The sequence below is a fragment of the Coregonus lavaretus genome (genome assembly GCF_964263955.1).
Source record: "Coregonus lavaretus genome assembly, chromosome: 3".
NCBI classification, from domain to species: domain Eukaryota; kingdom Metazoa; phylum Chordata; class Actinopteri; order Salmoniformes; family Salmonidae; genus Coregonus; species Coregonus lavaretus.
In genome coordinates, this window is record NC_139990.1 from 62,045,212 (window position 1) to 62,059,664 (window position 14,453).

Sequence of the window (14,453 nt, forward strand, 5' to 3'; positions counted from 1 at the left end):
CAAACTTTACCATGAAATGAGAAGCAGCAGCACTGAACCATTGCTATACCAGCACATTGGATGGCACATTCATCACTTGCTATACACGCAATTAAAGGGCAGATGTGCAATTAAAGGGGAATTACACTCAACAACAAAAAGTTTGTTTTCTTCCAGACAAAAAAAAAGAAAAAAGTATTCTGATGTAATTTATCATTGACATGGACTTTATCATTGACATGGACTTATCATTGACATGGACATTATCATTGACATGGACATTTAATTGTTTCTCTATGAATAATTGTAATGTTGAGAGTGAAAAAGCAAATCAAATCTAAAACCAGAAAAACCCCCGGAGAAAACATAATGTAGGAAATTATAAAACAGAACTTGGGGAAAAAAATCACAACCCCCTTAGAGTTGTTTATTAACCATTATTTTACCAGCTATATTGACAGAAAACAAAGGTACATTAAGGACCTGGGGAAGAGTTGCAGGGTAGAGGAGAAGAGTGGGCCTATTTGAAAGCTAGAAAAAACGGAGTAGCACACAACATGTTTTACATCTATCCTGCCAATGAAGAACACTGAATGAGCCATTATCTTAAAATGGAGCCAGTAGGATTATTGACAGGTAATCCCTTTAGGGACTGCTGCTCTACCTCTCAAAAGGGAAAGAAAATCATCTTTTAGACCATGTAGGTTTTTAGTTTAATTGCAGACTGATGAAAATGATGTAGTTCTGTGAAGCACTGTTATGCAGTTTCCTGGCTTCTCTTTTTCTTCCAATACTTGAATAACCCCCTAAAGTTGCTCACCAGTGGTGCTGGTGACGTTAAGTCTTTTCACCTAAGAAAGGAAGGAGAAAAGCCAGAGATTCTTTTGTGAGAATGTGTTCTCGCTGCTAACATTTGAAACTGCACTGCATCACAATGCTGGGACATATACAGTGGGGGAAAAAAGTATTTAGTCAGCCACCAATTGTGCAAGTTCTCCCACTTAAAAAGATGAGAGAGGCCTGTAATTTCCATCATAGGTACACGTCAACTATGACAGACAAATTGAGAAAAGAAAATCCAGAAAATCACATTGTAGGATTTGTAATGAATTTATTTGAAAATTATGGTGGAAAATAAGTATTTGGTCACCTACAAACAAGCAAGATTTCTGGCTCTCACAGACCTGTAACTTCTTCTTTAAGAGGCTCCTCTGTCCTCCACTCGTTACCTGTATTAATGGCACCTGTTTGAACTTGTTATCAGTATAAAAGACACCTGTCCACAACCTCAAACAGTCACACTCCAAACTCCACTATGGCCAAGACCAAAGAGCTGTCAAAGGACACCAGAAACAAAATTGTAGACCTGCACCAGGCTGGGAAGACTGAATCTGCAATAGGTAAGCAGCTTGGTTTGAAGAAATCAACTGTGGGAGCAATTATTAGGAAATGGAAGACATACAAGACCACTGATAATCTCCCTCGATCTGGGGCTCCACGCAAGATCTCACCCCGTGGGGTCAAAATTATCACAAGAACGGTGAGCAAAAATCCCAGAACCACACGGGGGGACCTAGTGAATGACCTGCAGAGAGCTGGGACCAAAGTAACAAAGCCTACCATCAGTAACACACTACGCCGCCAGGGACTCAAATACTGCAGTGCCAGACGTGTCCCCCTGCTTAAGCCAGTACATGTCCAGGCCCATCTGAAGTTTGCTAGAGTGCATTTGGATGATCCAGAAGAGGATTGGGAGAATGTCATATGGTCAGATGAAACCAAAATATAACTTTTTGGTAAAAACTCAACTCGTCGTGTTTGGAGGACAAAGAATGCTGAGTTGCATCCAAAGAACACCATACCTACTGTGAAGCATGGGGGTGGAAACATCATGCTTTGGGGCTGTTTTTCTGCAAAGGGACCAGGACAACTGATCCGTGTAAAAGAAAGAATGAATGGGGCCATGTATCGTGAGATTTTGAGTGAAAACCTCCTTCCATCAGCAAGGGCAGTGAAGATGAAACGTGGCTGGGTCTTTCAGCATGACAATGATCCCAAACACACCGCCCGGGCAACGAAGGAGTGGCTTCGTAAGAAGCATTTATTTCAAGGTCCTGGAGTGGCCTAGCCAGTCTCCAGATCTCAACCCCATAGAACATTTTTGGAGGGAGTTGAAAGTCTGTGTTGCCCAGCGACAGCCCCAAAACATCACTGCTCTAGAGGAGATCTGCATGGAGGAATGGGCCAAAATACCAGCAACAGTGTGTGAAAACCTTGTGAAGACTTACAGAAAACGTTTGACCTGTGTCATTGCCAACAAAGGGTATATAACAAAGTATTGAGAAACTTTTGTTATTGACCAAATACTTATTTTCCACCATAATTTGCAAATAAATTCATTAAAAATCCTACAATGTGATTTTCTGGATTTTTTTTCCTCATTTTGTCTGTCATAGTTGACGTGTACCTATGATGAAAATTACAGGCCTCTCTCATCTTTTTAAGTGGGAGAACATGCACAATTGGTGGCTGACTAAATACTTTTTTTCCCCACTGTAGCTAGTGTTGAAGTATTAATGTAGTGACAAGTATTTCAAATCTATTTATTGCTCAGTTCATGTGAATATGACAGATGTATGAGTGTAAAATGAGAAAGGGACTGTATTTTTGCAAACATTTCAGTACAGTAATTGTTATGACAGTTAGCTACAGTAGATGTTAGAGATGCCGAGCATTAACAGAAAGCGCTCAAGGTTCATCAGTTCACCTTGGAAGTTATTAAATGAACTGGCAATTGGAGAGTTACTGGTCTTAAATCCTAATGCTATTGTGCCATGAGGAAGGTACTCACTTAACCTGTGGGACCAGTGTCAAAATTAACAAGGATACAAATTTTAAAACATATTTTTTTACTGTCCACTATCTACTCTGCAATTTATTATTGGTACGGAAATACACTTCTTGTTGAAGTTACAAGCTACACTTATCCCTATCAGACAATAAGCTTAGAGACAAGTGACTAAATTAATATATTGATATAAAGCTTATTATCAAGCTTATTATTATTATTGTGTAATAATGTGTTGAGTGCTATGATCAGACAGTTGGCATGAAAAAGGACACTGTATTGTATATGACCCATATTCATGCACTCATGTCAAATCTGTCCTGTGATATTGTGATGCAATAAAACATTTTTTTTACTTATTCTATAGTATTAAATGTTTTTAAACTACATGGAATTTCATGTTTGTAAAGGATTTTAATTTTCAATATTGTTTAGATCCCATTTAACCTGGCTTCCATTTTATGCTGTGTGATGTTACCTTGTAATGTGTTTGACAATGACAGAGACCTCACACAATTGTTTGTCACTCAAAAGATTAGTAAAGAGGTATTTATGTATTTAACAATTAAAACAGCTATCCAAAAATATAATTGTGATCATCCTGCTCAAAATTGGCACATTACAACATTGACAGGTGACGTAAATGACTAATGTAAAGGTACAGTATATAACTAATATAAAATATAACAGAATGTGTCTTGTGAAATAGGTAGAGATATGTTGCCAGCCATTTAACACTTCAAACAGCATACTATGTAGAAAAATAGTTATGTATCCAGTTTGTAAGCATTTGTAAAATGGTAGGGGAAATTATTTTTTCTTAATAACATGAAATATTCTGAGTAACAATGAACTTGATCAAAGTGCATAACTGTTCTCAGAGAAACATCAACCGTGGTGACTAAAAAAGTGAGGACTCTAAGAACACATAGAACATGTACATCAGATACAATACTGTACATTACAAAATGATTTACATGTCTTCTTTATTTTCAATGTATCCACAGAATTGCTGATCATATATATTTTTTAACTGATAGAGATTTATACAAGTTAATTTTCTGCCAATTACTTTTCACCAAAGCCCACTTTCGGTTTGCTTGGAGGAAAATGAATCAATTCTATTTCAATACCAGTCAATACACAAATTGAATTAGGCATGAAATTCTAAAAGATCAATGCTGTACACATTGGTGATTTTCCAGTTCAATGTCGACTTCAATTCCTGGGTTGACTGAAATGTAAATGGGATTAACCCCAACGTTGCCATGGAGCGACCCTCCAGAATGACCCCTCATCGTGGACCATTCCTGCACCCCTTCCTGAAGCTCCTTGTTGAGGTTAGATCTTGGGGCTTAGATCGTGGGGTCCCTTCACCAGGCCCTGCTCCTTGAGCATCTCAGGTGTGTGAATGCTGCAGACAGGCAGTCGTTGCTGGAGAACTGCTGCCCTAGCCTGGCTGTACTGCTGTTTGGCTGTCTGAGTGAAAGGGTGTAGGCTACTGTTTCTGTTTCATTTCTTTGAAAAGCCTACACATCTTAGTTCTACAGGACCGGCCAGAGGGTTGTCTGCCTCCATCTGCTCTAGAGGTGAACTCTTCTCCTGGAAAGTAGACATGACTCTTAGGCTCCTTGCTCAGCTTTAAAAGTGCCCTAGTCTTTCTCTGCGTTTCCTCTTCACATTCAAGTATACAATGAGCCCAAACTAGCAGAACAGGCTCTCACACACAGACATGTTTTATGGAAGCCTGTCCTGACCAGTTTGGCCCCAGAGTGTAGATCAACATTAAATCTTTCTTCTCAAGGGGTGCATCTAGAAGTGGTTCTTGTGGATACTTCTTGCTCCTTTGCAATAACATATTCCTTAGGATGACCTATGGTAAAGATGAGCATTATTGAGTAAATAACATGAAAACATTTAAAAGAAAATGGAATACATGGAAACCATCACCATAAAATGTTTGTTTAAAAAAAATTCAATCAGAGGAACAGCGGGCAGTGTTGTAACTCACATAGCTGATGGTGAATATCAGCAATGCTGCCACAAGCCCCACAATGGAAAGAACTAGGATGGTATCCCTTTCTTCTGATTGGTCTGTGGACTCAAGGCAACCTGCAAAAAAATTATCCACAAATCCTTGAGCGTCACTGGAAACATTTTTAAAGAATTTAGCATCATAGATGAACTCTGGGTCCAATTTAAAACACTCACATACAGTATACAGTAGGTCTACATACCAAAACAAGCACACAATGAGAGTAGAACACACACCTGTCACTCTGAGGACAATCTGCCCCTCCTGGTTCTGCTCTCCTACAGGTGCTGCCAGGAGACACTTATACCTCCCACTATCAACAGCCGTTACATTGGGCAGGACGATATCAAAAGAATCATCAGCCAAAAGTTCCACTTCACGCTCCAGACCAGCGTACCATTGCGTGGTGCTGTTAGGTGATAGCCTCTTCATCAATAGACCAGACTCCTTATTAGAGGGCTCCTCACCGAGCTGGGAGAAGAGGGTGTGAGGTTACTCTATGCCCTTAACAGCTGGTCTGGGACCGGTGCTGTATATTTTTTTGCATATATAGATAGCACTTGTACAAAATTTGGTCAGACGGTACAAAACACACAGTTTGTGTTATCAGAATAATAGAAAGCTTACCTTGTACCACTTCACTGCCCGGTACTGGACCCCAGGCTTACATATTGCTTTACATTTCAGAATTGAGTCCTCTCCACAAACTGACTTCACCTCTTCGGTAGACCTATCCTGTGTGAGCCCCCCTGGCAAGGAGGCCGCTATAGACAAACACAAGGTAAATCATTATTTCTGGTGAGCGTGCCCAGTTAGACTGATATCAAATTCATTCTTAAAAATAAATGACAACATACCTAATATGCAGACGAGTTGAAAAAACATATTTTACCGCAACGAAGATGACGATTTAGAACAGGAGGGTAGCAGCTTATATACTTCCGAAAGAGAAGTTAAACTGTTTATGGGGATTTCCCCGACTGCATACAACACTTTCGTTTCGCAATGGAAAGATGTGCGTCACATTCTCTCTCCACATGACCTACTGCAAATCTGCATATTTAGATGAGTCAGTGGCGATATTATGGCGATACGTTGGCTCACTCTCCTGATGTGTATGGATATGTTTTTTCAATGAATCTAGTGTTAAACTTAAGCTAAACCGTAATTACAGTTACTGGGAGTGGGTGTTATTTCTGAATGTTAACTCAATACTCCGCAGTTTATTAGTTGTAGGCTATATCATGGCATCTTTATATCCTGACTCCGGCTAATTTTACGCATGCACTTGTAATGTAACGTTAGTGTAGTAGGCCTATGAGTTTATTTCTGTTGAAGAGGGTGTTAAAATAAATAGAAATACAACATTACAATATAGGCTAAATATTAAGATAGGTCTACACTATATTAACCTTTGGTATTGTTGTTTTTGCTACCTGAAAGTAAAATTAATGGTTGGCCATCACCTGGGGGGGAATCCCAGAATTAGGAATCTTTGCCTCCAGAACAGCCTAAATTCTTCAGGGCATGGTGTTCAATCGTTTCTCAATTGGAATCAAGGAACCTAAAGTGTGCCAGGAAAACATTCCCCACACCAGTACACCACCACCAAGGGGTGTAGGCATGGGTGTGCCTATTTGAGCCTAGGTGGTTTTCACATGACCACAAGACTCTGTTAGCCCTCTGAATTTATGGCTTAGCTTGGGGGTGCTAACACATGTTTTAAGGTCTTAGGAAAGGTCATCACATTGACCACCTCTGTTGAATGTCCAATGCAGCTGTTTTTATCTCAATATCAAATAATTTCTGGGTAACAATTAAGTACCTTACTGTGATTGTTTCCATTAAAAGGGTCGAAAAGAAACAAAAATAGCTTCTTAGCAAAGATATATTTCTCAATAAATATTTTTTCTAGGACATGGTCTGAGTGGAGAGGGGAAAATTAGCTGTTATTGGCAGAGAGGTTTGGAACTCTCTTTCTTAGTGGGTCAGAAGTTTACATACACTAAGTTGACTGTGCCTTTAAACAGCTTGGAAAATTCCAGAAAATGATGTCATGGCTTTAGAAGGTTCTGACAGGCTAATTGACATAATTTGAGTCAATTGTAGGTGTACCTGTGAATGTATTTCAAGGCCTACCTTCAAACGTAGTGCCTTTTTGCTTGACATCATGGGAAAATCAAAAGAAATCAGCCAAGACCTCAGAATTTTTTTTGTAGACCTCCACAAGTCTGGTTCATCCTTAGGAGCAATTTCCAAATGCCTGAAGGTACCACGTTCATCTGTACAAACAATAGTACGCAAGTATAAACACCATGGGACCACGCAGCCGTCATATCGCTCAGGAAGGAGATGCGTTCTGTCTCCTAGAGATGAACGTACTTTGGTGCGAAAGGTGCAAATCAATCCCAGAACAACAGCAAAGGACCTTGTGAAGATGCTGGAGGAAACAGGTACAAAAGTATCTATATCCACAGTAAAACGAGTCCTATATCAACATAACCTGAAAGGCCGCTTAGCAAGGAAGAAGCCACTGCTCCAAAATCGCCATAAAAAAGCCAGACTACGGTTTGCAACTGCACATGGGGACAAAGATCCTACTTTTTGGAGAAATGTCCTCTGGTCTGATGAAACAAAAATAGAACTGTTTGGCCATAATGAGTATCGTTACGTTTGGAGGAAAATTGGGTATGCTTGCAAGCCGAAGAACACCATACCAACCGTGAAGCACGGGGGTGGCAGCATCATGCTGTGGGGGTGCTTTGCTGCAGGAGGGACTGGTGCACTTCACAAAATAGATGGCATCATGAGGAAGGAAAATTATGTGGATATATTGAAGCAACATCTCAAGACATCAGTCAGGAATTTAAAGCTTGGTCGCAAATGGGTCTTCCAAATGGACAATGACCCCAAGCATACTTCCAAAGTTGTGGCAAAATGGCTTAAAGACAACAAAGTCAAGGTATTGGAGTGGCCATCACAAAGCCCTGACCTCAATCCTATAGAACATTTGTGGGCAGAACTGAAAAAGTGTGTGCGAGCAAGGAGCCCTACAAACCTGACACCAGCTCTGTCAGGAGGAATGGGCCAAAATTCACCCAATTTACTGTGGGAAGCTTGTGGAAGGCTACCTGAAACGTTTGACCCAAGTGAAACAATTTAAAAGCAATGCTACCAAATACTAATTGAGTGTATGTAATCTTCTGACCCACTGGGAATGTGATGAAAGAAATAAAAGCTGAAATAAACAATTCTCTCTACTATTATTCTGACATTTCACATTCTTAAAATAAAGTGGTGATCCTAACTGACCTAAGACAGGGAATTTTTACTAGGATTAAATGTCAGGAATTGTGAAAAACTGAGTTTAAATGTATTTGGCTAAGGTGTATGTAAACTTCCGACTTCAACTGTATATGCCATATCTTTCTAACTGCTCTTTCACATTCCTTCACCCCTTTCTGAAGCTCCTTCTTGGGGTTAGATCTTGGGGCTTAGATCGCGGGGTCCCTTCACTAGGCCCTGCTCCTTACGCATCACAGGCGCGTGAATGCTGCAGTTCCGTGCCTCACAGAAGCCGGGCACTCCTGCGTTGCCCGCCATGCCAGGCTGGCACAAAGCGCCTGTGAAACCAGTGGGCCCTCTGGGACCTGCCATACCTTTCTTTGGCTCTGCTGGGTGGCCTGGCAGCCCTGTGGGGAAAACAATTTAACAATTGGAGATGGCGTCTTAACAGTTCTCTTGAAAAATAACTTCATGCTAACATAAATGTTGAATAAAAACCACACAATCCTTTTTCAAGTGAATCTGGAAGTGAGTTACAGATACTTTCCAACAATTCTAAGACAAGCAATGTTGAGGTAGACCTGAGAGTTTCACACCAGTGTAAACAGTGTCCTACCTTGATGCTCATCGTGTCCTGGCAGACCTTTACCAGGCACACCCCTCTTTCCTTTCAGACCTTTTGTACCTGTGGAGTAAAACAGAGAGTTTGTGGGTGAACTCTGAAGCTATGCCACTACAAAGGAGCATTTTCACTTGAAATGAGCCTTAGTGATCAAGGTTTTGTTTACCAGTAATCAAGTTTGGTTGAACTAAGTCAATTGGAGTACATACCTCTTTCACCCTCTGCCCCCTTCTGACCATCCACTCCTGTGTCCCCTTGGATGCCCCTGGCTCCTTTGACTCCAGCTTTGCCTGCTTTACCCTAAGAGAGAGAGAGGTCAACAGAATTTATCATTGTTTGGACTAAAGGCCTTCCTTAGTACAGTGAGGGAAAAAAGTATTTGATCCCCTGCTGATTTTGTACGTTTGCCCACTGACAAAGACATGATCAGTCTATAATTTTAATGGTAGGTTTATTTGAACAGTGAGAGACAGAATAACAACAACAAAAATCCAGAAAAACGCATGTCAAAAATGTTATAAATTGATTTGCATTTTAATGAGGGAAATAAGTATTTGAAGCCTCTGCAAAACTTGACTTAGTACTTGGTGGAAAAACCCTTGTTAGCAATCACAGAGGTCAGACGTCTCTTGTAGTTGGCCACCAGGTTTGCACACATCTCAGGAGGGATTTTGTTCCACTCCTCTTTGCAGATCTTCTCCAAGTCATTAAGGTTTTGAGGCTGACGTTTGGCAACTCGAACCTTCAGCTCCCTCCACAGAATTTCTATGGGATTAAGGTCTGGAGACTGGCTAGGCCACTCCAGGACCTTAATGTGCTTCTTCTTGAGCCACTCCTTTGTTGCCTTGGCCATGTGTTTTGGGTCATTGTCATGCTGTAATACCCATCCACGACCCATTTTCAATGCCCTGGCTGAGGGAAGGAGGTTCTCACCCAAGATTTGACGGTACATGGCCCCGTCCATCGTCCCTTTGATGTGGTGAAGTTGTCCTGTCCCCTTAGCAGAAAAACACCCCCAAAGCATAATGTTTCCACCTCCATGTTTGATGGTGGGGATGGTGTTCTTGGGGTCATAGGCAGCATTCCTCCACCTCCAAACACGGCGAGTTGAGTTGATGCCATAGAGCTAGATTTTGGTCTCATCTGACCACAACACTTTCACCCTGTTCTCCTCTGAATCATTCAGATGTTCATTGGCAAACTTCAGACGGCCCTGTATATGTGCTTTCTTGAGCAGGGGGACCTTGTGGGCGCTGAAGGATTTCAGTACTTCACAGCGTAGTGTGTTACCAATTGTTTTCTTGGTTACTATGGTCCCAGCTGCCTTGAGATCATTGACAAGATCCTCCTGTATAGTTCTGGGTTGATTCCTCACCGTTCTCATGATCATTGCAACTCCACGAGGTGAGATCTTGCATGGAGCCCCAGGCTGAGGGAAAATTACAGTTATTTTGTGTTTCTTCCATTTGCGAATAATCGCACCAACTGTTGTCACCTTCTCACCAAGCTGCTTGGCGATGGTCTTGTAGCCCATTCCAGCCTTGTGTAGGTCTACAATATTGTCCCTGACATCCTTGGAGAGATCTTAGGTCTTGGCCATGGTGGAGAGTTTGGAATCTGATTGATTGATTGTTTCTGTGGACAGGTGTCTTTTATACAGGTAACAAACTGAGATTAGGAGCGCTCCCTTTAAGAGTGTGCTCCTAATCTCAGCTCGTTACCTGTATAAAAGACACCTGGGAGCCAGACATCTTTCTGATTGAGAGGGGGTCAAATACTTATTTCCCTCATTAAAATGCAAATCAATTTATAACATTTTTGACATGCGTTTTTCTGGATTTTGTTGTTGTTATTCTGTCTCTCACTGTTCAAATAAACCTACCATTAAAATTATAGACTGATAATTTCTTTGTCAGTGGGAAAACGTACAAAATCAGCAGGGGATCAAATAGTTTTTTCCCTCACTGTAGATAGGGGTTGGTTTGGGGGCTGTGTGACTCACGGGTTTGCCTGATTCTCTAGTTGGTCCCCTGGTTCCGGGCGGCCCAATGAGTGTGCGGTTGTTGATGGGGAAGCCTTGGGAACACTTGGCCTGGATGGAAGCTGCATACTGGGAGATCTGGGCTGTCACCACTCCTTTACACAGCTGCAAGTCATTTTCTCTGATGAATCCCCTTTCCGATTGTTTGGGGCATCCGGAAAACACCTTGTCCGGAGAAGACAAGGTGAGTGCTACCATCAGTCCTGTGTCATGCCAACAGTAAAGCATCCTGAGACCATTCATGTGTGGGGTTGCTTCTCAGCCAAGGGAGTGGGCTCACTCACAATTTTGCCTAAGAACACAGCCATGAATGAAGAATGGTACCAACACATCCTTCGAGAGCAACTTCTCCCAACCATCCAAGAACAGTTTGGTGACGACCAATGCCTTTTCCAGCATGATGGAGCACCTTGCCATAATGCAAACGTGATAACTAAGTGGCTTGGGGAACAAAACATCGACGTTTTGGGTCCATGGCCAGGAAACTCCCCAGACCTTAATCCCATTTAGAACTTGTGGTCGATCCTCAAGAGGCGGGTGGACAAACAAAAACCCACAAATTCTGACAAACTCCAAGCATTGATTATGCAAGAATGGGCTGCCATCAGTCAGGATGTGGCCCAGAAGTTAATTGACAGCATGCCAGGGCGGATGGCAGAGGTCTTGAAAAAGAAGGGTCAACACTGCAAATATTGACTCTTTGCATAAACTTAATGTAATTGTCAATAAAAGCCTTTGACACTTATGGAATGCTTGTAATTATACTTCAGTATACCATAGTATCATCTGACAAAAATGTCTCATAACACTAAAGCAGCGTACTTTGTGAAGACCAATACTTGTGTCATTCTCAAAACTTTTGACCACGACAACCCGCTTGGAGTTTGCCAAAAGGCACCTAAAGGACTCTCAGACCATGAGAAACAAGATTCTCTGGTCTGATTAAACTAAGATTGAACTCTTTGGCCTGAATGCCAAGCGTCACGTCTGGAGGACACCTGGCACCATCCCTACGGTGAAGCATGGTGGTGGCAGCATCATGCTATGTGGGTGTTTTTCAGTGGCAGGGACTGGGAGACTAGTCAGGTTTGAGGCAAAGATGAATGGAGCAAAGTACAGAGAGATCCTTGATGAAAACTTACTCCAGAGTGCTCAGGACCTCAGACTGGGGCGAAGGGTCAACTTCCAACAGGACAATGACCCTAAGCACACAGCCAAGACAACGCAGGAGTGGCTTCGGGACAAGTCTCAATGTCCTTGAGTGGCCCAGCCAGAGCCCGGACTTGAACCCAATCCAACATCTCTGGAGAGACCTGAAAATAGCTGTGCAACAACGCTCCCCATCCAACCTGACACAGCTTGAGAGGATCTGCAGAGTAGAATGGGAGAAACTCCCCAAGTACAGGTGTGCCAAGCTTTTAGCGTCATACCCAAGAAGACTCAAGGCTGTAATTGCTGCCAAAGGTGCTTCAACAAAGTACTGTGTAAAGGGTCTGAATGCTTATGTAAATGTGATATTTCAGTTGTTGTTTTTTAAAAGAAATTTGCTTTGTTATTATGGGGTATTGTGTGTTGATTCATGAGGAAAAAAAGCTATTTAATAAATGTTAGATTAAGGCTGTAACCTAACAAAATGTGGAAAAAGTCAAGGGGTCTGAATACTTCCGAAGGCACTGTATTGACTCAGGGGTGTGAATACATATGTAAATTAGATATTTCTGTATTTCATTCATTAAAAAACGTGCAGATGGGTTAGTTACATTTTATGCTGTGTGATGTTGTTACCTTGTAAAGTGTTTGGGGTAATGTGATTGACAATGACTTCACATAATTCTTGTCACTCAAAAGATCGACAATCTACTGGCAAATCTTTTTTTAAATCCTTGTCATATGAATAGAAATAATTAAGAGAAATTATAGATAAAACGTATCGGTGCTCATCGGCCATTGGACATAAACATTACACAACAAGTTGGAAATCGCAAATTCAACAATGAGTGGTTTGGAAGGAATCAGTGTCTAACTGCAAGCATTGCAAAGCAATCACTAGCCTGCTATTCAGTGGAGTGGGTGTGTGGTCCCAACTCTGGGTTTAAGGGTCTCTTTTCCAAGCTTAAAATAATAAACATTCAACATTGGCCATGCTGCCAATCCAGCATGACTTCTTCTTCTCAAAACAACTGGAAACTCAGAACTGGGAAATCTGACTTCAGTGAGTTCAAGACAACTGGGAACTCGGGGAAAAACAAGCTCCGACTGGCATAATACATTTTGAACGGTCATCCAACTCCGAATTGGAACTCGGGCCTCTTTCTAGAGCTACGACCTGAATATCACTGACACCATCATGATTCAACCTTGTTTTTTTCAGAGTGCCCTGTTGTCTTGAAAGCACCATAAATCCAGAGAATGCCAGACTTTATTGATAAAGTTTGATGACAAAATTTGCCCACGAAGGACCGCCACGCCACCTTCCTGTTCAAGTGAGCATAGCACAACAAGGTGAGTCCAAAAATGTATTGTATGCTGCTGCATAAATGATGTAATATGCCAGGGAGATATGTATACTGTAGCTAAGAAAGTAATACTAAGTGTATGATAGATTAATTATTAATGACTAATTATTACACCCTGAAACTGTGTATAATGTGTTAGAAATGTGTGAGTGTAGGACCAGTAAAGACTCAGCAATGTGAGTAAGAGTTAGGCCAGACAAAGGACAAGGAGAACTGTCTACAGACAACTGAGAAACCAAGATAAAGAGGCCTCCCAATTTAGGGAGGGGAGAAACTGTTATGAAAACATGGTGCAGAATATTGTGAGAACGGCAATAACTGAGGAATGCAGAGAGTAGGCTATGATAAGAAAGTCTGTATGTATGAGTGTGTGTATGCATGTGTGTGTGTGTGTATGTATGTGTGTATGCATGTGAGTATATCTGTGTGTGTGTGTGAACTGATGGTCAGGATAGCAGTTTTAGAGTGGAAAACTACAGCCCGCCTACAGAGGGGAGGGATTTTTTTGTATGACGTATGAGTATAAAAGATGGACTCTGAAATTGTGATGGCAGAATTCTCAATGAATAAATATCTCTGACTATGCAGACCGGGACTCTGTCCGTTACTTAAATCCGAAAAGACTTACAACCTTTTGGGAGACGCACAGAGACACTGAAATAGTTTGTTAAATAATTCACATAACAGTGTATGTTGTGTAGTAAACTGTTAGTAGCCCATGTGCCTCACCCTAATAATTTGGTCCCTTTTCCCCTCTTAATCTCACCTACTGTTCTGACTTGGTGGTGCACATGTAGCCTATAACCTGTTTTAGAGTAATGTAATCATTTAATATTGTAAGAGCTTTCATTGTCTGCTTATATGTCCCCTTTATTTATCCTACGGTCCTGACTTGGTGTACAGGGAGAATACTGTAAGAGCGGCCCATGTTCTGAATTCTGTCGCTGTACATTTCAAAAGTGCTGAACAAATAGTTATATTGACTATGTCCGTCCTAGCTCGTTCATTAACGTCTTAAATCGAGATTACGGATTGCCTCTTATCCGCTCGTCGTCCCATATGCCATAGTTTGTACATCTCAATTGTCTGTAGAAACAACATATGTTTAAGCAAGTCAGCCATATCAG

The 14,453-nt window shown here is 41.4% G+C and overlaps 1 protein-coding gene across 1 annotated transcript; it reads right to left on the bottom strand.

Annotated features, from left to right (window-relative positions):
* Positions 1-3,343: 3,343 nt before the first annotated feature.
* On the bottom strand, positions 3,344-5,871 carry LOC311106666 (CD83 antigen-like). The gene is made up of 5 exons (XM_084149060.1): positions 5,720-5,871; positions 5,490-5,626; positions 5,099-5,333; positions 4,839-4,939; positions 3,344-4,700 (listed from the first exon to the last, which is right to left on the bottom strand). Exons 1-5 carry the CDS (start codon positions 5,745-5,747, stop codon positions 4,548-4,550), a joined length of 654 nt encoding a protein of 217 aa, XP_084005186.1. The 5' UTR covers positions 5,748-5,871; the 3' UTR covers positions 3,344-4,547.
* Positions 5,872-14,453: the final 8,582 nt, after the last annotated feature.

Coding starts and splice junctions, on each gene's coding strand:
- LOC311106666 (XM_084149060.1), bottom strand. CDS start 5,747: ATGTTTTTTCAACTCGTCTGCATATTAG. Junction 5,627..5,719: donor TCAACTCGTCTGCATATTAG/GTATGTTGTCAT, acceptor GTTTGTCTATAG/CGGCCTCCTTGCCAGGGGGG. Junction 4,940..5,098: donor GATTGTCCTCAGAGTGACAG/GTGTGTGTTCTA, acceptor ATTTTTTTGCAG/GTTGCCTTGAGTCCACAGAC.